The sequence below is a fragment of the Alligator mississippiensis genome, chromosome 5, assembly GCF_030867095.1.
Source record: "Alligator mississippiensis isolate rAllMis1 chromosome 5, rAllMis1, whole genome shotgun sequence".
NCBI classification, from domain to species: Eukaryota; Metazoa; Chordata; order Crocodylia; family Alligatoridae; genus Alligator; species Alligator mississippiensis.
The window spans coordinates 38,500,243-38,522,749 of record NC_081828.1 but is presented as its reverse complement, the minus strand read 5'-3'; the positions used below and the strand labels follow the sequence as shown (position 1 = coordinate 38,522,749).

At 60.3% G+C, this 22,507-nt stretch overlaps 3 protein-coding genes across 5 annotated transcripts; 2 read left to right on the top strand and 1 right to left on the bottom strand.

Moving 5' to 3' along the window:
- Positions 1-9,537: 9,537 nt before the first annotated feature.
- GRWD1 (glutamate rich WD repeat containing 1) lies at positions 9,538-14,427 on the top strand. Its single transcript, XM_006277646.4, has 7 exons — positions 9,538-10,453; positions 10,684-10,801; positions 11,175-11,328; positions 11,406-11,619; positions 11,724-11,866; positions 12,046-12,243; positions 12,397-14,427. The coding sequence occupies exons 1-7, from the start codon at positions 10,258-10,260 to the stop codon at positions 12,712-12,714; spliced, it is 1,341 nt and encodes a 446-aa protein (XP_006277708.1). The 5' UTR covers positions 9,538-10,257; the 3' UTR covers positions 12,715-14,427.
- On the bottom strand, positions 14,371-17,064 carry TSEN34 (tRNA splicing endonuclease subunit 34). Of its 2 annotated transcripts, XM_059728093.1 has the most exons (5): positions 17,002-17,064; positions 16,112-16,380; positions 15,809-15,965; positions 15,154-15,426; positions 14,371-14,889 (listed from the first exon to the last, which is right to left on the bottom strand). In XM_059728093.1, the coding sequence occupies exons 2-5, from the start codon at positions 16,355-16,357 to the stop codon at positions 14,702-14,704; spliced, it is 864 nt and encodes a 287-aa protein (XP_059584076.1). In that variant the 5' UTR covers positions 16,358-16,380; positions 17,002-17,064; the 3' UTR covers positions 14,371-14,701. The 2 variants fall into 2 exon arrangements, with proteins under 2 accessions (XP_059584076.1, XP_006277707.1); XM_006277645.4 differs by lacking the exon at positions 17,002-17,064 and having other exon boundaries at positions 16,112-16,585.
- On the top strand, positions 16,969-22,500 carry MBOAT7 (membrane bound O-acyltransferase domain containing 7). 2 transcript variants are annotated; one of them, XM_014599765.3, is made up of 7 exons: positions 16,969-17,053; positions 17,148-17,277; positions 19,097-19,223; positions 19,327-19,483; positions 20,046-20,406; positions 20,588-20,764; positions 21,302-22,500. In XM_014599765.3, exons 1-7 carry the CDS (start codon positions 16,978-16,980, stop codon positions 21,699-21,701), a joined length of 1,428 nt encoding a protein of 475 aa, XP_014455251.2. In that variant the 5' UTR covers positions 16,969-16,977; the 3' UTR covers positions 21,702-22,500. The 2 variants fall into 2 exon arrangements, with proteins under 2 accessions (XP_014455251.2, XP_019334666.1); XM_019479121.2 differs by lacking the exon at positions 17,148-17,277 and having other exon boundaries at positions 16,973-17,053.
- The last annotated feature ends 7 nt before the right edge of the window (positions 22,501-22,507 follow it).

The following is a 22,507-nucleotide window of genomic DNA, read 5'->3' as shown; positions in this document are numbered from 1 at the left end:
GTGGGTCTGTCTGTATACGTACCCCCTCCCCGCTTTTCCCCCAGTGCATAAGGTCTGCAGTCATGTCCAGGCAAAACATGAAGCTTCAGGAAGTGGGGCCCTTGGGTCAGTGGTGGGGGGAGCACTGAGGGGCCAGGGGGTTGATTAGACCCAGTGGACAGTTCTCCTTGGAGTCTGGATGGAGTGAAGAAGGGATGGAGTGGAGGGGGGTGAGGGGGGCAGATGACTGGCACATGCCCAAGTCACACCCAGGGTGATGTGCAGGGACCAGGACAGAGTCCCAGAGTCTTGGTTCCCCTACTCACCACTGCCCACCCCAGAGACCCCACCCCAGAAGCAGCCACCACCAGTGCTGGGTGCACCACACCCTTGGCTGTTCCCTTTTCCAGCCCAGCTTTATTTATCCCTTCCCTCCCTTATGACCTCCGCTGTCAGTGCTCCTCACTGCCTGGCAGCTGGCAGACCGAGTCGCTCTGGAGCCCTGGCCCTGTGCCCTGTGCTGCGGCGTATCAGGGGCCCGAGGGGTGAACTAGTGCTGCCCAGACCATAGCTGCCAGGAGTGCCCAGCAGGTTTTAGGCATGTATATGTGTCTGTGTGCATGCATGCATGTGGTTGTGTGTATGCATGTGTATGTATGCATGCACAAGACCCCCAGGCTCAGCTGTGACATGCAATGTGTGCAGTAGCCCCCACAGTCCTGGCAGATCACCCCACCAGCTGCATCAGAGAATGGAACCAGCTGCATGTGCATGCGTGTGCACACACGCACACACACATACACACCAGCCAGGCCTTTGGTCTGGACCCCCTCGGAGCCAAAAACCTCCAAGCAGCTCCCTCCAGCCCAAGACCAAGAACCTCCCCAGAGACCCTCCCTTCCCACCATCCGCAGGGGCACATCCTTCTCACTTAGTGTCTCAAGGCAGGCCATACCATGCTGCAACCTACAGCACAGGCTTGGGCCCCATGGATCCCTGGAGCCAAGCAAGGCCTTGGCTCTGGTATCTATAGCTGCCTGGTGCCTACCTCTGAGATCCAGAGCAGCTAGGCAGGACCTCAGAACAGTGACCCCTCCCAGCCCCCTGCCCTGCCACTGCATGGCCCTACCACTGAGTGCCCCCGCCCCCCAGCACAGCACATCCTGGCACCCACAGCCTGGGAGAGCAACCCCAGCCTGGCCTCTCACAGCACAGTGCCCCCCCCCCCCACCTGAGAGGACCCCTCCCATCCCCCCTGCACTTAGCACCCACAGCCAGGGAGAATGTGCCCCCCCCCCCCCCGCCAGTGCTCCTATGCTGGCACACCCCTTGCTTGCCCACAGCCTCCCTAGCTTCCCATCTCTGTTGTCTCCCCCGGTGCCTCCCCCACCTGGCACTGCGCCGGGGGCCTGCCACCCCTGTCTGTCTCCCTTTATCAGCGTCCCCCAGGGACAGCAGCGCAGGCAGCCTGACAGGAAGCGCTGGCCTCGCACCGCGCGATCCCTAATTAACAGGGTTTATTTATAACAACAAACAAACAAACATTGGCCACAGTGCAGCAGGGCTGACAGGAGGCAGCTGCCTCTGGGGCACGGCATGGGTGGGGTGGATATGTGGGGACCCCCATGGCCATGGATATGTGGGGACCACCCATGGCCTAGTGCCCACCTCTGCAGGGGTTTAGTGGGGTTGGTTATACAGGGTCTCTCTCTCTCTCCCTCTTTCTCTCAGAGTGGAAATGCAGCTGGCTCTGGGGTGGGGCTGCAGGGGGGCCATGTACACAGGGCCCAATCTTGTGTAGAGTCATTACAAATGGTGATTTTCCAAGCCTGAGCTGTGGCCTCATTGGGCTCCCAGGTGGTTCTAGGGGTGTTAGAAAATGCGGTCTCCTGCAGTGGGAGCTGATATCTGTGGATGGGGTAGGGGCCTTTTGCCCCTCGCAGGCACTTGCCCCAGTGCAGCCCCAGGGCACTGGCTGGGGGTGGGTCATGGTCTGTCCCCTCCAGGAGACTCCAGCTGTGCCCAGTGGGTGCAGACATCAGTTCCTCTTTTCCTTCCTTCCCTGCCCCTCCCCTGTTCCCTCACTTTCCCATCTTCTAGTTCATCTCACTCCTGTCACATCGCATCCCCCCACAGGTGACAGCTCCACTCCTCAAGCCACCCATGCTATCTATCAACTCTGTCTTATCAAATGTTCCCCAGTGCACCAAAAAGAGCCTGCTGGCCCCAATCCCAGGAGCTTTGGGGCAAGGGGGACCCAGGAGGGAAAAGAAGGGAGGGAGAAGTGGCACCCCCCTGTGGGCACTGTAGAGGGGAAGTTCACAGTACTGAGTCCCCTAGGGACTTGGCAGGAGTCTGCCATTGAGGGTATCATGTCCCACCCAAGCCCCCTGCATCCCCCAGCATGGTGTCCCCTGCTGGGTCCCCACTCCACACAGCACAGCTGGGGGTAGCTATGCAATGCTGAAGACTGGGGCACTGCTGTGAGGAAGTTTGCAGCACCAAGACCACAGCAGGGGGAGAAGGGAGGGTCAGGGCTGCTGGTGTTCCTCTGTTCCAACCCACCAGGCCCCGCTCCATGCTCCCCACCCCCAGATCTTCCTCTTTCATTCCTGCCCTGTCCTGTGACCCCTGTTCTGGCTCTGACCTGATGGTGGGGGGGAATGAACTGTTCCCGTCTCAGCCACAGCACAGGGTGCCGCCTCATCTCCGGTTCAATTTCAGCCCCAGTGTGAAGCAGCAGAACCTGTCAGCTCCAAGTGGTTAACAAGGACTGACAGGTGCCATGGCAACTGCTGGCACCTGGCAGCCAGCTCACAGTGGGTCGGGGGGTGGGGGGGCAAGGGAGCTCTGCATGTGTTCAGAGAGGGAGCAGGATAGATACTGATGTGTCTCAAGGTGTTTGTGCATCCTGGGGGTTGTCAGCATGTCTGGCTGGCTGTACATGTATCTTGGTGTAGCAGGGACGGAGTCTGCATGTCTGGCCTGGTGTATCTGTATGTCAGCATATCTGGTGGGAGTCAGTATATGTTGGCTGTACATGCATACCAGTGTAATAGGGACAGTGTCAACTTGAGCAGCAGGTCTGGCCAGGTGCACGCATGCGCATATGTGTGGGGGGTGTTTCTAGGCACATGGCAGTGTATTTGGAAGCAAGTAAGCATACACTGCCCTGTCTGAGAGTAAGTTAGCATGTGACGAGCTGCCTGACTGTGCTGCTATATCAAGGGTGTGTCTGTGGGGTGTGCACTGACGTGCATTGACTTTGGGGCACCTCTGGGAAGTGTCAGTATTAGTGGGTAGCTGTGTGACTGCAGAGCCTGGCATCAGTGTATGCAGGACCTGACCTGGGCTCAGTCCAGATGTGTCAATAGACTGCTGAGTGCAGAGCTGTCAGTGCAGTGGGGACCTAGTCAGCATGTGTCTGGCTGGGTGTATCTGTATGTCAGCCTATCTAGGAGGAGCCAGCACGTGTCAGCTGTACATGGTGTGTCTGTGTCGGTGTGCCTGGCAGGGTGTTGTGTATGCCAGTGGGGCTGACTGGCTCGCAGCAGGCCTGTGGGGCTGTGTGTTGGGGTACCTGAATGCATGTGTCAAGGTGTCAGCATGTGTCTGTGCCCCTGGAAACATGTGGGCCAGAAGCCAGAGCTGGTGTTTCAAGGTGTCTGGATGTAGCCAGGGCCTAAGAATCTGCCACTGGGTCCAGGGGTCTGCCATTGGGGGTATCATGCCCCAGCCAAGCCCCCTGCAACACCCAGCATGGTGCCTCCTGCTGGGTCCCCCCTCCACACAGCACCTTCCCCCACCCCCCCCCGAGTCCCTGCCTGGCTCCCCTCTGCCTGGCAACCCCTGCCCTGCCCCTGCCCAGTCACTGACAGTACAGCCCCACCTAGTGCCCTGCCCATGCCCCAACCTGCTCCCTGCCCCGTGGTGCCCCCTGCTGGTTGTCTTCCCTGCTGTGTACAGCCTGCAGCGTTGCTGAGCTGGTAACTCAATGTCACCCTGTTGGGGGGGGGGGGGGGGGTGCTGGCACAGTGCCGGCCAAGGGAACGTCGGCAAGATGAAACCATAAATCAAGCGCCGCAGGGCCTGGGTGTTTGTTTTGCTGTCACTCCCAGACAGAGGTGCCTGTAACGACAGTTGGCCACAGGCTGGGGACGAGGGCAGTGTGACAGCTTTGTGCAGCTGCAGGAGACCCCTCTCCCAGAGACCATCTAGGCATCCACAGTCCTACCTGGGCCCTCCCATGTCCTGCTCAATCCCCAACTGCATTAAGCAGGGGACAGCTCCTAACCTCTGGATAGTTCTGCATGCCAGTGAGAGGGACTGGGAGCCAGGACTCCTGGGTTCTGTCCCAGCTGTGGGGTGGAAGAGTGAGGACTGGTGAGTTAGTGCAAGGGGAGGCGGGTTAGGAGCCAGGAAGCATTCTCCCTCAGCTCTGGAAGAGGAGTGGGGGTCTGGTGTGCTGGACCAGAGAGGCCAGAAGCCAGAACTCCTGGGTTCTCTGCAGCTTGGGGGCAGTGGGGCCCAGTGGGCTGGCACAGGGTGTGCAAGTGTCTCTGTGTGCATTTGCTCCTTGCCAGTCTGCACCGACTGCTCGAGGCCCTGGGAGGAAGGTGACTTTGGGGTCCCCCGGGGGCTGCAGTGCTGGCAGCCCCTCCCCCGCACCACTCTGGAGAGCAACGTTCATTCCCAATTATGACATCAGCCTAATGGGGGCTGGGGCCACGCCTGGGAAAGGTGCAGACTTACTCCCAGCAGGGGGTGGCAGTGCGTGGTGACTCCCCCATGCCCCAGAGCTCTGCCGGACATGCATGCCCTGACCCCATGCCCCTCAGACAGCCTCTGGGGCAGGGCTCAGTCCTGTCCAAGGGGCCCCAATCCGCCCCCCTGGGTGGGGGCACTGGCTGGCTGCCTGTGCCATAGGCACTACTTGCCTGTGTGCCTGTCCATCCCCTCCCATACAGCTTCCTGTCTCTCCCATCCCAAGCCTATCCCGGCAATGATTCCCCCCCACACCACCACCACAGTCCTGCTCCAAGGTGATCTCGCGCCTGTCTCTTAATGAATAATAAATTGCCAGGAACTCAAGGACTCTGGTGTCACGTCCAGTTGGCAGGGTAACAGACCGGGAGGGGATAGGGAGAGGCCACAGCCCCCACCACAGGGCAACCCTCTCCAGCCACTGGGATGCGGTGTTCACCATGGGGTGGCCACTTCTCAGTGTCTCTGCACGGAGTGGGGCAAGGCAGGCCCTGTGGGGAGCTGTGTGGCAGGACTGAGACCCTGCAAACTCACCACAGCCAGGTAATGCACAGTGAGCTTTATGGTACCTGCTAGTGAAGGACCAACACCCCTTAGGGACAGGCCCTTGGCCCCTCCAACCCCCTGAGCCAGCCAGTGCCCCATGCTAAGGCTGGATGGGGTCCAGTGCCCCCCAAAAGGAAAATGCCCCCAACCCATGCCCCTGTCTCAGAGGCCACCTTGGCTCTAGGAAGCCCCCAGCCGGGGGTCTGACCTCTTGCAGAACTGTGTCTGCTGCCAGCCTGGCCCTGGGCACACGCGGTGGGTAATTACTTGTTCATTACCAGCCTAACAAGCTGAGCAGATGGTTAGGGAGAATCCATCACTGAGCACGGCTGCTGGGGAAGGCGACAAGCAGCCACCAGGCCAGGCAGGGGGAGAACCCAGGCAGCGGAGCTCCCAGCCACCTCCCAGACCCCACACCCTTCCATAAGCCAGGAGAGACCCCAGGTGTCCTGATTCCCAGCTCTAATGCACCAAACCCCACACCTGGGGAGAGAACCTGGGAACCCTGGTTCCCCACCCCCAACTCTGCCAGTGCTCCCAACTCCTAGCCTATAGCCTCCGGCCAGCCCAGCTCCTGGTCTGGGTTCACAATGCCCTCATCAGCCATGGGAGATTCCTGGGTTTTCAGGTTCTTCCCCAGCAGGGCAGAGACTCTTCAGGAGCTCAACCCACCCTGGGAGCAGGACAGGCCTGTGTGTGTTTAGTGTGTAGCCGCAGTGGGGAGCGCACAGGCCAGTTATACAGGGGCCCCATGCCCAACCCTGAGATGCAACTGGCTCTGGGGTGGAGCATGTTGGAACCTGCTTATACATGGCCCCTTCACCCAGTGCTGAAATGTGTCTGGCTCTGGGGCAGGGTGTGTCAGGAGTGTTCCCCTTACCCAGCATGGGAGGTGTCTCAGCACTGAGGTAGGAGCTGAGTGGTTTCTGGTCTCGGAGCTGGAGGAACACAGCGTCTTGCAGCCTCAAACTGTCAAGACAGAGCAGGGCCGACCAGGAGGGAGAGGTAGATTGGGGGGGGGGGGGGGCGGTGATGGGTGCTGGTGAGATGGGGATGCAATAGGTGTGGAGGGAGAGAGAAGGCTGAGAAGAAGGCAGGGGGGCGGAGGGCAGGATGACAGCTGGCAGAGCCAGACTGGATGGATGGATGGATGGATGGATGGATGGACGGATGGACGGACAGATGGACAGATGCAGGGGGGAGGCAGACAGGTAAGGAGTGAGCAGGAGATAAATGAGGAAGAGAGCAGGCTGGGGGGAGGGGGGAGGAATAACTGACAGATTCAGGGACAGGCGAGGTTTGGAGATGGATGGATGGATGGATGGATGGACGGATGGATGGATGGACGGACGGACGGACGGACGGACGGACGGACAGACGGACAGACGGACGGATGCAGGGATCAATGGACGGGCAGATGGATGGATGGGGCCATCTTGTACCAAAGGTAAAACCCCTGCAGGAAACTGGTCCCCCTGCCTTGTCCCCACCCCCTGCCCCAGCCTGTGCCCCTTCCCTGGGGCCGGATCGGGTCCAGCGCCCCCTGGAGGGGCCTGGCCATCTGCCTCATGTCCCAGGCAGGTGGTGCTTGTCTGTGTCTCTGCCTTTCACCTTCATTTCTTCTTCACTTGAATCTAGGCTGACACAACGCAGTCCCAGCCCCGCTGCCGGCAGCGATGCTTGGTTTAAGGCAAAGATTTGATCAGGAGTTACAACCCCAAGGGGTGTTTATGCTAAACACACTTCTGAAGCACGGCATGAAAGGGCAGTGGAGGGGCGTGAGCTGCGGGGCATGGGTGAGGGGCACTGCCAGGTCTGGTACCATTGTGGGCAGGGCTGCTTTGGGACCCCCCTGGGTCACACATAGGCTCCATTCCCAGACCCCACAGGCCTCTGCGCTGTTCCCCCAGAGCTCTGGCAGGGTAGGGGCTGCCCTTGCTTGACCGTGACCCCTGGGAGTGGAGCAGGTAGAGCAAGATGCTGATTCAACAGGGGGCTGGCAAGCACCAAGGACAGAGCTAGTGTTAGGGGCCCACTTGGGGACTGCAAAGAAAGCAGGTAACACATCCCCCACCACCCACCCCCTGTAGGGTCCAATTCCCCACCCTTCCCCCATTCCTGCATGTCGGTCAGTCATCCCTCGGGCAGTGCAGGGACATAACCCCAGGAGGAGACCTGATGCCCCCAGCCCCCTCCTCGTATTCTGCTGGGGGGCGGGGGGGGGGGGGCAGGAGGGGCCCAGGTCCCCAGACTGGTGCCAGGGGGCACCGTGCTGTAAGCACAGCTCAAGGAACCAGGCACAGCCATGGCAGGGAGCCTGGGCTGAGCCAGCAAGGGATGGGGATAGGATTGGGGGGGGAGCACAGGCAGGGCTGGGGGGGGGGGGGGGGCAATGCAAAAGTTTTGGTGTGGGGTTACCTTTGCCAGCCACCCCCATGTCTGCCTCTCCTTCCCCTGCAACTAGCCTCCTCCTCTGCCCTTCTCAGTTGCTCTCTGCCCCCCACAGAGCCGTCCATTTCAGCTGACCTGCCCTCACATAAGCCCAACAGATCAGCCTCCTCTCAGCCCCTCCCCAGAGAGCCCACAGACAGGCATCTCATTGAAGTCCTGCTAGGACCAGTGCACCCAGGAGGGAGATTGGGGGGTCTTCCAGCAGAGTGGCTCTTAGAAGGGACCCCAGGGCTGGCAATGCAGGGGTCCTCCGTAGGGGGTGCTGCCCCCTTTGCCTGGCAGGGGTAGCAGCAAGGTGAGGTTTCTTCACCTGTAGATGCCAGCCCTGGCAGGGCTGAGGGGTCTCTGTGGGCCCTGGCTGTGTGTGGGCTATGCATGAGCTCCAAAGACCTGCAGTCCGTGGAGACGGAACCGGCTGCTGCATTTAGCTGAACTCTCAGAGCTAAGGCTGGGGTTGGGGGGATGGAATAGGGTAGAGCTTGTTTATACAAGTTCAAGCTCCTGGGAGCCTGATGCCTTCATCCCCGCACTGCTGCAGACACCGCCAGCTTGGATACAAGGGCAGTGGCAGGGCTGGGGGGGGACCAGGCCTGGGGGAAGGGGCATGCTGAAGGAGTAGCCCCTTGGGAAGGCCCTCTCCTCTCCCAACTAGTGCCTCCCTGGGGCTGTCCAAAGGTCTTTCTGCCCTGCCAGGCCTTTCTGCCCTGCCCCAGCCCTGTGTTCCCTGTGCCCACCTGGGCACTGAGCTGCCCCTCCTCTGCCCAGACAGGGGCATTTGTGCATCACCAGCGACACCTGGTGGACAGTCCCTGCAATGACCACTCTCAGGTCATCCTGCAGCCCAGGACTCCCCCCAAACAGCCTCTTCTGCCAATCCAGTCCTCTGCCCCACCACCACCACCCCAGGACCCCCCCCCCCCCCCCCCGCCCAGCCCAGCTGACCCACAACCCCCTGATAGACCAGCACGAACAGAGCTCTGAGGTAAGGACTGGGGCAGGGGCCACAGCAAAGCGTGAGGCTGGGGGGATGGGGGGTGAGGGCTCATTAGAGGCACAGGGATCCCAGCAGGAGCACTCTCAGCAGGCAGCCCAGGGATGGGGGTGCCAGGGAGCTCAGCACGGGGTGCTTTGGAGAACACCCTGCTAGAGTGGCTCAGTGGGGGAGCAGTGGGAGCACTGCTGGGGGGGGTGTAGGCGGGGGAATCTGTCCTCAGGGGCCACTAGGAGGTGCTGTGCTGGGGGATTCAGCCTGGGTGCTGTGCTTGGGAGGGAGTCTGCAGGGAGCCTTATGCTGGGGGCATAGCAGGGGTCCCGGTGGAGGAAACTGTGCTGCATTGTTCCCAGCCCAGCTCAGCCCTGGCATGGAGGGAGCCTTTCCCTGGTGTTTCCCTGCCTTCTTGCAGGGCCCATAAATCCCTAAGTGAGAACGGCCCGAAGGCCTCCAGCTGCAGCCGCTGTGCTGTGAAATTCACTGTGCTCAGCCAAGCGCAGGGGTCGACCCCGTAATGGGGACTGGGTGCACGAGCCGTGAAGTGCCCGCTGCAGGGAGCCCATTGCTCACGTCACTTAGTGCTTGGCGGGGCTGGTGCAGGCTGCAGGGACTGGCAGGGTCTCAGGAGGGCGGGCAGCCAGGGATGCCCCCAGGCCCAGTCTTCTGGGTGCTGAGCTGCAGGGCAGGGGGCTCTGATGGGACCCTGTATTGGGCAGAGCACAGTATGGGCTGGTGGGGAGTCCAGCAGGGCAGGGAGGGGGCTCTGCCCACACTTTGGAAGGGGAAGTCAATAAATCCCCATCAGGTTGCTATGGAAACCAGAGGGGGCTGCAGGAGCCCTGGGAGAGCCTGGGATGCTGATGATGTCAACAGGGGCAGCAAAGGCACTTGGCCCCAAGTGATGACATCAAGCCCTGGGTTGACATCACCAGGCAACCCCCTCCCCATGAACCCAGCCCTGATGATGTCGCCCAGGAACCTTTTTATGTTACCCATTGCCTCCTGTTGCTACAGCAATGCCACTGACTTCTATTAATTGCTTCTTGGCAATGGTACCATTGAAACTTTCTTGTTGCTATGGCGATGACTAGAGGGCAGGAGAGGCTCCCTCTAATATGGTGGCTTTCCACGGAACCACACCTGCCCGTAGTAAAGATGGCGTCTAGGGATGCCTGAAGACTACATTTCCCAAAATGGCGCTCGGCCACCCTTTCCCGTAGTCAGGATGGCGGCCACTTCTCATTTCCCTTTTCAAAGATGGTGGCCCCACGGCCAAGCTTTTCTCCAGGGCCTCTGGCCAGTACCTATTTCAAAATGGCGGCAGAACAGACAGCTATTGCCCACTTGTAAGATGGCGGCCGCCCCTTTCCCAGTCCTATTCAAACACGCAAGCCGCGGTTGTCTGGTTCCATCCGCAACATGGCGGACGCTGCCCCTTCTCAAGATGGCGCCTCCGCGCCTTCCGGCATGAGGGCGGAAGTGGGGCAGACGACGCCTGCCCGGAAGTAGCGTTGACCTGTGCTGCGATGGCGGACCCAGCGTGGCTCAGCGACGACAATGGGGACGGCGACAGCAGCAGCACGGAGGAGATGGAGGGGGACGGCGAGCCGCAGGCGCCCGCGCAGCGCGTGTATGTGCCGGGCCGCGCGCCACCGCCGGGGCAGAGCGAGGAGCTGGTCATGGACGAAGAGGCCTATGTGCTCTACCAGCGCGCGGGCACCGGTACAGAGCGGGGCTAGGCACGAGCGGGCAGGGCCTGGGGGAGGGACTTATCACGTGGGGGCGGGGCCTGGGGAAAAGGGGCAGGACAGGGCCGAGGTCCTGGAGGTGAGGGGTTGAGGGTCAATGGGGCCCTAGGGCAGAGGGGGCAGAGCTGGTTGGGAGTCACGGCCCCAAGGCGGTGGGGCAGAGCTGGCCTCGGAGCTGACCCCATCTCTCCTTCCCTCCCATAGGTGCCCCTTGCCTGAGCTTTGACGTGGTGCGGGACACGCTGGGCGAGGGGCGTGACTGCTTCCCCCTGTCCCTACTGCTCTGTGCCGGCACACAGGCTGAGACCGCCCAGGCCAACAGGTCAGGCCCGGGGGTGTGGAGGAACCAGTGCCAGAATTGGCTCCAACCCACATACCCTCCTGCGCCCAGCCAGGGGGCAGGGGTTGGAGCTGGGATACTGGGCTGGGACTCAGCAGAACTTATTGCACATCCAGGGCACTGTGCATGGGGGAGGGGGTGAGGCCTGGATCAGGGGCAGCAGCCCCTGGAGACAATAGGCTGCCCACCCCATTTCCACTCTGTGCACCAGCCAGTGCTGCTGCCCCAGGGTTGGCCCAAGGTGGGAGCCACCTGGAAAAGAAAGGTCCCTGCCACCTCCCCACCCCTGGGAGTTGGTTGGCGACTGTGTTTCCTGGGTGTCTGTAGCCTCAGCAAGTCCCTCTCCTGTGGGCAGGCTGCTGGTGATGAAGATGCACAACCTTCATGGCACACGGAAGGTTGCCTCTGAGTCCGAAAGCAGTGAGAGTGAAGAAGAGGAGGAGGAGGATAAGAAACCCCAGCTGGAACTGGCCATGGTCCCCCACTATGGAGGCATCAACCGTGTCAGGGTATTGCTGACTCCCTACCCCACATGTGCCCTCCCTCTAGCTGTCCCAGCCACAGTTAACTCTTTTATTCTTGGCAGGTGACCTCACTGGGCAGCGCCCACATAGCGGCTGTGTGGTCTGAGAAGGGCCAAGTGGAAATCTATGACCTGAAGTGTCCCCTGGCGGCCCTGTCCGACCCACAGACCATGGTCACTTTTCTGCGGGAGGAGCAGGCAAAGATCAAGCCTCTCTTCTCCTTTGCAGGACATATGACTGAAGGGTTTGCCCTGGACTGGTCTCCTAAAGTGGCAGGTGAGCAGGGGCCACAGGTTGGGAGTGTGGAGCACTGGCAGAGCTGGGGAAACCCAGTGAGGGGCATCTACAGAGCTGTAGCCACCACCTCTTCTGTTTTTTAGGTCGTCTCCTCACAGGTGACTGCAACAAGAACATTCACTTATGGATGCCCAAGGAGGGTGGGACATGGCATGTGGACCAGCGCCCTTTCACTGCCCACATGGCCTCTGTAGAGGACCTGCAGTGGTCACCCACTGAAGCCACAGTAAGCAGGGACCTTAACCTAAAGCACTGGTGAGACCAGGGTGAACAGCCTGTGGGACTGAGCTGGGGCAGGATACTCAGTTAAATTGGCCTGGGGGCAGGGAAAGGAGTGGAAGACCAGGCTGGATGGTCCAGGGAGGTGGGCTATGCGGTGCCCCTCACTCCTTGCACTCTGCCTAGGTGTTTGCCTCATGTTCGGCCGACGCCTCAGTGCGAATCTGGGATGTGCGGGCAGCACCAAGCCAGGCCTGCATGCTGACAGCCAGCCAGGCCCATGACAGTGATGTCAACGTGATCAGCTGGAACCGCCACGAGCCTTTCATTGTCAGTGGCGGCGATGATGGCACCATCCGCATCTGGGACCTGCGCCAGTTCCAGGTCAGCATGGTGTCCCTCATTCCTGACCCGCAGCCCCATGCCAACCCAGCCCTGACCTTCCCCAAGCCTTGCCTCTCTCCTAACCCACAGACCACATCAGCCCAGCCCTGGCCTCCCCCTGCCTCTCTCACCCTCCCCCTCTTCCTTCTGCAGAAAGGCACCAGCGTGGCCACATTCAAGCAGCACACAGCACCTATCACCTCAGTGGAGTGGCACCCCACGGACAGTGGGGTGCTGGCAGCTGCAGGGGCTGACAACCAGGTGACACAATGGGATCTGGCTGTGGAGCGGGACCAAGAGGCTGAGGGGGAGAGTGATGACCCGGCCTTGGCCTTCATCCCCCCGCAGCTGCTATTCGTGCACCAGGGCGAGACCGACATCAAGGAACTGCACTGGCACCCGCAGTGCCCTGGTGTCCTCATCACTACCGCCCTATCCGGCTTCAACATCTTCCGCACCATCAGCGTGTAACCCTGGGGAGGGGCAGCTGGGGCACAGGGACAGCCCCACACAGCCTTGGGACTAGGCTGCCAGAGCCAGGGAATGGCCAAGTGCCCCTCCATCAGCACCGCGTTGCCTTCTCTCCCTCCCAGGACTGTTTTGGCTGCCGTTGCACAGGATACCTGCACACTCTCTCTTAAACCAGCATCCATGCTATGCATCCTCCTTCCCTTCCACCTTGCAGATGATGTCTCCCAGTTACAGGCTTCTACCATTGCACAGAAAAGGGATGTTGAGCAATTTGGGAGATCAGTGTTGTGTCCCCCCACCCCCACTTCCTTTTCTGTTGGTGCTGCTGGTAGATACTGTTACACAGAAGGTGGGGGGGTCTGTTTTTATAGTAGGTGTATAACACCCTCCTTGTCTTTTTCAGGTGCCAGTTGCTACCATTATCCAGAATGGAGTTGGGGTGGGAGGAGCAGGCATAACCACATACATTGGCTGGAAAGAAGGGGTGGAGGGGACTGTCTGGAGAGTCAGCAGCAGTTAGGAGTGTCTCTTCCCCACCCCCTTCTCTCTGCAGATGGAGTAGCCATGGATTGTATGAAGCAGCATCAGCGTCATCTCTCCTCCCCACTGGGCAGTGGTTACTACCATTGTGCAGAATAAGGGGACTAGCAAAACTGTCTAATTCCGCCCCCCTTGCTTATGGACTGTGCCAGCTTTCACAGCACTGAATGGGGGAATCCGCTAGCTCAGCTGGGAGTGGAAACTTGCATTCAGCATCAGGGAACCTTGTGTCCAACTGGAGCTGGGCTGCACCTTGTCCTGAAGAGCTGTGGCCTCGGTGATGCTGACCAGTAGTTTACCAACCATATATTGTACTTGGGTCATTCAGAGTGTGACAAGGGGGGGGGGGTGTGCAAATTCTCAGTTCCCTTCTTTATGCTGGGATCCTTCCAGATGGATCCTTCCAGACCTGGTAGCCACCACTCGTATGGGGGTGGGGACAAAACCTCTCTCTGGTTTCAGTTTTCCCATTTAAAGAGGGAACACAAATTTTATTCAAATTCCACCCCCACAGTAGTTGGGTTGCTCCAGAGCCGGTGAGAACAGGCACTACCACCTGCAGAGGGGGTGTGGGGAAGGCATCCTCTTCCTGGCAATCCCTTCTGTTCCCCAAGGAAGGAAGTTGGAATAGTCCAACTCCCTTCTTGGGTACTACCATTTTGCACTCCCTTGCAGGGAGTGGGGGACTTACTCCCTTGAATGATAGTAAGGGAAAGGCCCTGCCCCATGCCCATAGGGGGTACAAGCCCTAGGACAGGACACTGGCCACATGAAAGCCAAGGAGGGGTCTGTGGCATAGGTGCAGGGACTGAACCTGCCTGGCCCCTGGGGCAGGGGGGTGCAGACAGCCTGGCTCGAGCATGGTGGGAAGAGCTGTGCATGGCCCTGCAGGGAACCTTTGGAAGCCAGGCCTGTCCCACTACCCCCTCCCTGGCTGGGGGGCACAGACCAGCCCTGCTCAGCTACATGTCAACTGCCCCAGGGATGAGGAGGGGCTTCTACAGCTGTCTCCAAAGGCTGCCTCAGGTGTTGTTTTTTTGTTTTTGGGGTTTGGTTGTTTTTTTTGGGGGGGGGGGGAGTATGGAGAGGGAGGTCACACATAGGATGAGCCATGAGTGTACTGAAAGATTCTTTTTTTGTCCAGATGTTTTAATTAAAATACAAAAATATTAACTCCCCTGGATTCTGTCAGTGGGGGGGAACCCCCAGCCCTGCTGGTACCCCTCACTCCTGACCCCACTCTTACTGTCAGTTCATCCCACACACCTGTCCTGTTCCCACCTGGGAGATCAGACCCAGAGCCATTTCCTGTGGCATCAGTCCCTAACTGGCCAGTGCAGATGCCACCACTGGGGTCCATGGATGGGCTTTTGGGAGGGAGGGCAGGGGCTGACTGACCCACAGCCCCAGCTCTTTGTCCAGTGGGCAGGGACACCCCCCACCCTGATCACTGCAGCCCACTCCATTGCAGGGAGGTGTAAATCACGACCCCATCCTCACCAGCCGAGCACAGCAGTACTGTCTTCTTGACACTGGTGCCGAGGCGTGCAGCTGCCACAATGTCACAGAGTGGGAGTGGTGCCCCTGGGGGGCAGCACAGGGCAATGTAATGGGCATGGAAGCGCATGGGGTCCCCTGGTAGGGAAGAAGCACAGAGGTCAAGGAGGGGGGCCCTTGGGGCAGTGCCAGTCACCAGCCCCATGCCAGGAGCCTCCCTAACACCTTCCACCACTGGCTGCCTCACCCCTTCTCTGGACCCACCACTGCCCTCTGTGGGGTAATAGTGATACCTTGTCAGTCCCCTTTATCCATGTATCTTTTAGTAATCCCCACTCCACTGCCCCTTCCTCAAAGCTAGCTCCACTCCAAGCCTGGGCAGTAAGCCCTGCCACAACTCACCTGGGTAGACAAGGAAATCACCACCAAACTTGCTGCCACTGGTCACGTAGTACCCTCTGCCCCACAGGTCCCGGAAGACACAGTACCGGGTCTCATGCTCCTGGTGCCCAGCATGAGGCCAGTCCCGCGAGGGCTGGGTCCAGTCCACCTGCTCCTCTTGTCCAGGGCAGGGCCATACCGTGGGCAGCTGCACCATCATGGACTCATGGGGGAAGACAAAAGCTGACTCCAAATGCTCCTGTTCCTCCGTGGGTCCTGGCAATGGGGCAGTGTCTGGGAATGGAGAGAGAGTGAGAAGACTATGCCCAGCACAGAGATGCAGCTGCCTCTGGGGTGGCTGCAGGGGCTGCTATGCAGAATACGTACAATGGACGTGAAAACTCATGGGGCTGAATAGGGCCCCTCCTCGCTTCACTAACCCCCCATGGCACTGCACTAGGGCACCAGGGTCAGCACTGACTACCAGGGTGTTCCCTGCACTTCTCCCTGCAGCATGGCACCAGCTCACTCCCCACAGCATGGTGCCCAAGGCCTAGCACCCTGCCCTGTTGTCTGTGCTCTCTGCTGCCCCACTTGCTGCCAGGTGACCCCTGCCCCACTACCCACAGCGTGGCTCCTTCCTAGGCTAGCAACCAAGTTTCCCCAGGGATCCCACCTGGCAGCTTCCCCCGCTGCTGCTGCTTGCGGGCACGGCCCTGTGCGATGCACTCTGCCAGGTTTGCCAGCTGGGCCCAGCGCTCCTGTGCAGCCAAGCGCCGTTGCTCCTGGTAGCTCTCTTCCAGCCCCTGCTCGTACAGCTGCCCCTCGGATGCCTGGGCTCAGGGAAGGAAGGTCAGGGCTTGGATGGCAACAGCAGCACAGCCAGTACCTCCACCCCAGGGTCGGCATCCCCTAGAGGGGGAAGGCCCCTACCTTACCCCTACCACCTGGGGCTGGTACAGGCCTCTGGGTCGCTCACCTGGGCCGACTGCCCCTGGGGCTGGGCATCAGCGCTCCTCACTAGCACGGCAGCCCCCATCTCAGCCAGCAGCCGGGCCTCCTCTGGGAGCAGCTGCAGGGGCAGCCCTAGCCGCACGTTCTGGCGTGGCGTCCGGGCCAGCGCCCCCACCAGGGTCCCCACCAGCCGGTGCCGCTCCCGGATCTCCCGGGCGTCCTCGAAGCGCCACACCAGAGCCTGCCCCGCCAGCACGTGGATGCGGAGCATGGCCCCGGCGCCCCTGGGCAGGGCTGCGAGGAACAAGCGGCCCCGAGATGCAGCCGGCTCCAGGGTAGGGGCGGGGCACACGGGGCCGCCCCAGAACAGCCAAGAAAACACGTGGGGGGAGCCCCTGCCCAAGGAATCCCGTTACATCATTCCAGGGACGCTTCTCAGAGACACCCGCCCCCTAACCCCAGAGGATGCCGGGAAACCCTTGTTGAAAGGTCCTCCACTGCCAGGTCCTTCCCACAGGGGGCTGTTGGGAAACCTTTCCTTAAAGGTCCACACACCCCATTCCACCCCCTGAACCCAGCTCCGCCTGGCAAGTAATTCTGGGAAACCTTTTCTGTTAGGGCTATGTCCTCCCGCAAGGGGTTGTGGGAAGCCGGTTCTTAAAGGGCCACCCGCACTCACACCTCTGCGCGCACCCAGGGGATCGTAGGAAACTAGCTATCAAAGGGCCACACCCACCAGCCTGCTCCGCCTATCTGCGGCTGCCCAGGCGGGGATGGGGGCTGCGCCGTGAGTGACAGCCCCGCTGGCCACTAGCAGAGCGGGGGCGGTGCCGGGGGGCAGTGGCCCTGGCCCCAGGCCCGGGCTGAGCTGAGCTGAGCTGTCGCGGCGCCATGAGCCCGGAGGAGTGCACGTACCTGGCCGTGCTGCTCGTCTCCGTGCCCGTCGGCTTCGTCTTCAAGCGGGCGGGTGGGTATGGGGGGATGGGGGTGGGTATGGGGGGATGGGGATGGGGGTGGGGGTGGGGGCGGGCCGAGACTAAGGTGTCCGTTGCTCTCCGCAGGGCCGCGCGGGAAGCAGCTGGGCGCGGCGGGCGCGGGGCTGCTGCTGACGCTCCTCACCTGCCGCCTGCACGCGCTGCATTCGCTGCTCACTGTGCTCGGCACCGGCCTGCTCCTGCGCCTCGCGCCCAGGTACACGGGTCCAGGTGCAGCGGGGCTAGCGCCGGGCCCGGGCCTGCGGTTGTGGCCTGATCGGGGGGGGGTTGCTTCCCTGCTTCCCTTCCCCTGCCCGCGGCTCCTCCGCCTCCTCAAGCCCTCGGGGAGTTACTCCCCCCATAACAAGTACTTGATGTAGTAACAACCCTCTCAAAAGCCGCGGAGAAACCTCCTCCGAGCAGTGCGAGCCCCTCTCTGGCGCGCCCCCGTCCCGTGCTCGCCGGAACGGCTGGAGCTGAAACTGGCCTGGGAGCTAGCAGGCAGCGCCCGCGCAGGCGCGGTGCCACGTCCGGCCGGAGCCAAGTCAGAACCGCGGTTGCTAAAACTTCCTGAGGGCCAGAGTGCGCGGGTGCGGGGCGTGAGGAAGTTGTCCTTCCCCCCACCCTGGCTGCTGTCACAACATTGTGGCTCCTATTCAGCTCATTAGTATTCAGGGTGTTAGTAAACACTCAGGAGATCCCCGGTAGAGGCTGCCACCCCTGTTACAGAGGAAGGCAACACTCACCCCCCCCCCCAAAACCAAGCTCATCGGGGGTAAAACCCCTTCCTGATGCCAACTACAGTAGCCCTGAGTGGAGGGCACGACCCTCTGGCTGGGAACCACCAGGTTTCAAGTGCAGCAGGACCAGGGGCCCAGGCCAGTCCCAGTCCCCAGCCCTGGCTGCAGCTGACACTCTGGTTCTGAGAAACCCCCGACCCCCATGGCGGCAGGCCATCTGATGTGCACAGGAAACATGGGCAATACCCACCAAGTAAAACTATAAATCCCGCTTAGTCTGAGGGCACTAAGTCAAGTGATAACTGGGGCCAAATAGGGAAGAAAACAGGAAAAGGGGTGAAGGCCAGCCCACAGCAGCAGGAGGGGGGAGAAGTAAGAACATGAGACCTACCACTGATGGTCTGGGGCTGAGACGCAGCTGCCTCTGGGGTGGGACATGTCAGGGCTGGTTCTACACAGACCTATCTTAGCTGCCAGTGACAGGGTCACCCCGCGGGTCCATATTGCCCAGCCTGTATCTCACAGCGCTCACATTTCTGGGCAGAGTATCACTGGGCAGTGTGTAGTGGCTCCTCGGACTCGTTCAAGGGCCAGCGGGCACTCTGGTGTGGTCTGCTCAGTGTCCCCCCTTGAGGCATGTGTTATTAATGTGACCTCGCTCCCATCTTTCGTTTTCCATTTGTCCCAAGGAGTCGGTTGGCGTGCCTGTAGTGGCCTCCCTTTAACAAGGGAGACTTATAGTTTGCCTTGGTGGGCTTAGGCCCATGTTCCCTGGCACATCAGATAGGCCTGTGTCACACAGGGGCAGAGAGCGGGTGCTGGAAGGGAAAGCGGACATGACATGACCAAGGTTTTTGCCACTGTTCCTCTCTCACTTGCAGCCTCCAGCATTTAAGGTTCAGGAGGTTCTGATTCGAGGGCTGTGCCCCTCACTCCTGTACTCAATTGCTATCCATGCCCCTTTCCTCCAAGGGTTGGTTCAGTCCCTTTCTGAATCTGGCTCAGCTGCCAGCTTCCACCACCTCTGGTGGCAACGAGTTCCACACTTGAATTGCCCGCTGTGAAACAGCTTCCTTTTGTTAGCCCCCCTTCCCCTGCCCCATGGGTCAACCAGCAAAGTCCAGGAGTGTGGGTAAAGCAGAGGATCCTGGGAGGGGTGAGATGGACTGGGCGTGGCTGGGGGCTGTGGGAAGAAAGCAGGGGGTTGTGGGGTGGGGGAGAGGATGGCAGGAGTGAGAGGTTCTGGGGGTATGGGCAGTAACTGGGGTGACCATCCCCCGTCACCTCCATCCCCAGGTCATGCCACTACCTGACGCTGGGCTGGACCTTCTCCTACCTGCTCTTCTTCCGGATGGTGACAGTCTTTGGACTGCCGACCCCCACGCCCTACACCAATGCTGTACAGCTGCTGCTCACGCTCAAGGTGGGTGGGGGGGTGGGGGAAGGCATCCCCTAGGGGGTCCATGCTGCTGCACCAGGTGGGTCTAGGCGGGCACCTGCTCCCTGGTTCTTTCCCGTTGTCCCAGATGGTGAGCTTGGCCCATGAAGTGCAGGAGTTCAGCCTGGCCAAGAAGCAGGAAGTGACATCTTTCTCCAAGAACCCTGTGATTGGTCTGATCCCCAGCAAGCCAGGGCTGATGGAGATTCTCTGCTACAGCTACTGCTATGTGGGACTCATGACTGGTACGAGGGGCATCCTGTGGTGGGCTGGGAGCCAGGATGCCTGGGGTCCATCCCAGCTTGGGAGGGGAGTGAGGTTTGGAGCAGGGGGCTGGAAGCCAGGACACCTGGGTTCTGTCCAGCCTCAGGGAGGGGCACGGCATCTACTAAGACGACAGAAAGCAGGGTAGAGACACACCTTACAGAACAATTAAATAATAGTCTGTAAGGTGCATTTCCACCCTGCCTTCTGCCGCACTTCAGACTGACACAGCTAATAACTTCCATCTGCTAACAAGATCATTTCCCCACATTCAGTCTCTTCTCTCTTATGATCCTGCCTTAGGCAGGTCCCTTCCAGACTGATTTCTTTATGATTCTTCCACATGGTCCATCCCATCTCTTCCTTTCCTTTTTCTTTTTCTTTCCTCTCAATTTCTTTCCTTCTTTCCTATTGTCTCCTTTCCTCATTTCCCCTCCCATTTTTTTCCTTTCTTACTCCACAATCTACCCCCCTTGCCACTAAACACATCTCACTCCTCCTGATAATCTTCCCTGTTCCCACCCCATGTGCTCCTCCCCCCAGGTCCTTTCTACCGTTACAGGACCCATTATGACTGGCTGCACCAGCCAAACTCCATGGCCATCCCCAGCTGGCGCCCCCTGCTGGCACGGGCACGTCTGGTGCCAGTGTTTGGGCTGCTCTTCCTGGGGGTGTCAGAGCTGTTTCCACTGGAATATGTTCGCAGCGAGGCCTTCGAGGCTCGGTCCCTGCCCTTCCGCCTCTTCTACATGACGCCAGTCTTCTTTGTCTTCCGCATGCGCTTCTACGTGGCCTGGCTGTGTGCCGAGTGTGCCTGCATTGCTGCTGCCTTTGGTGCCTACCCTACTACTGCCCGGGCCCGCTCTGGGAGTGGTCCCACGACCGACTACACACCCCCTGAGAGGTGAGGGGCAGGGGCCTTTCCCCTCTAGGGGATGCCTACCTTTACCCAGCTCCAGGGCGAGGCTCTGGTTGGCTTGAGGAGTGGGATAGGGGCAAGAACTGTTCCCCTTCCAGGGCATTGTAGCCCTGATCCAGCTCCACAGTGAGGTGCTGTCATGACTTGAGCTGTTCCCCTCCCCCAGCTCAGAGGATGGGGCACCCTGTGAGTATGACTATGAGACCATCAAAAACATTGACCCACATGGCACTGACTTCTGCGTGCGTGTCAAGGATGGGATGCGGTACTGGAACATGACGGTGCAGTGGTGGCTGGCCCAGTACATCTACAAGAGTGCCCCCTTTGGGTCCTATGTGCTGCGGTGAGTCTGGGGTGGGTAGGGGTCACAGGACTGGGGGGCCATGTTGTGGGGAGGCTAAAGCCTATGGGAAGAGGGATCTTGGGGTGGGAGGGGGAAGAGGCTGTGGGGGGGTCACTTCATGGAGGAGTGAATAGCTCCAAGGAAAGGTATTTGTAGGGAGGCTTATGGACTGATGGTGGGGGCGGGTGTCTCTGGGAGGTTAAGATGGCTGCCTTGGGGGCATGGAGTTGGGGGAGGGTCACTGAGACAGGGGTGGTTGTGATGACTATCAGCGACATTAGGGGTGATTAGGGGTGAGTGATCAGGGACTCTCAGATCTGCCACATCAGTAAATCAGTCATATGCCACATATGGACCAGGAGCCGAGGGTGCTGAGAGCTGGGGTGGGAGAAATGAGGCATCTCAGGACTCAAGTGGTAGGGACTGTAAGGGGTAGCTCAGAGCAGAGGTGTCAGATCAAGGCCTCCAGGGAGCTGATGCATGGAGTGGGATGCTCAGGGCTCCTCAGAACTAGCCCTGTGTCTCCCACCCCCCCAGGAGTGCCTGGACCATGCTGATCTCAGCCTACTGGCATGGCATCCACCCTGGCTACTACCTGAGCTTCCTGACCATCCCACTGTGCCTGGCAGCAGAGGGTGCCATGGAGGCAGCACTGCGGGGGCGCCTGTCAGCCCGGGGACGCCTGGGCGGCGACTGGGTCCAGTGGTTCCTCAAGATGCGGGCCTATGATTACATGTGCATGGGTTTTGTGCTCCTTTCCTTCCAGGACACTGTGCACTACTGGCACTCTGTCTACTTCTGCATCCATGGGCTAGCTGTTGCCCTCTTGCTTCTGGCCAAGGTGCTGGGCAGGGGCCCCCATGCCACAAGTCCCCAGGGCAAGGAGGATGGGGCCAAAAAAGGACCTTCTGCTCCAGAGTGGCAGCACCAGGAGTGAGGGGTGGTGAGCAGCTCCTGGAGGGAGAGGGTAGCAGACAGGGTCCCCTTCCATCATGAGTCTCCCCCTCTTCCTGTGGGTCCTCACTCCCCTGGCTGGCTGGCTGCAGGGAAGAAATACTGCCCCTCCTATCTCAGGGTGGGGGGACACCCCTGAAAGCAGGGCCTCACTCCATGGGAGGCGCATCGCCTCTCCTCGGAGGGGCTTTTGCCCCCAAACTACTATCTTGGGAGTGAAGCTGCCCCCACTACGCTTTATCTCTGTCCCCTGCTTAAATGTCCATCTGTCCCTCAGATGCCAGTGTTAGGGGTGTCCTGGGCTGCAGCACCCACTGCTCCTGCTTCCTCCCTGTCAGGGGCATGGGGGGGGGGGGGGGGGGAAGGGATGCTGTGGCCTTCCCCTCCTGGCTCAAGGGTGCAGGGAGGTGAGGAGCATTTCCCAGGGTTGGGCCTGGAGGCAGCTGGCCTGTGCGCGCCCGGGGACTGCTAGAGTGCCTGGGGACTTCTGGGGCTGGGGAAGGTTGCCCTGTCCTGTGGTCTCCCCTTTTTCCTCTTTTTTTAAGTGCTTAACCTGGTTTAAATTAATGCTGCATTTTTTTACAAACTGGGGTACAGGGGAGGGAAGGGAGGGTTGGGAGGGAATAGGGGGCAAGCAAGGCAGGGGCTTGGGTGGAGAGGAGGTAGCTGGTTGAGGGTGGGAGTGAGGGGTGCTGGGGGCCTCTCACCAGGATCCCCCTGCCTTGGGGGTTTGTGTTTCCCGTGGTAGCGGTGGCTGGTCCAATAAAACACTGAGCCCCTTCTGTGGTG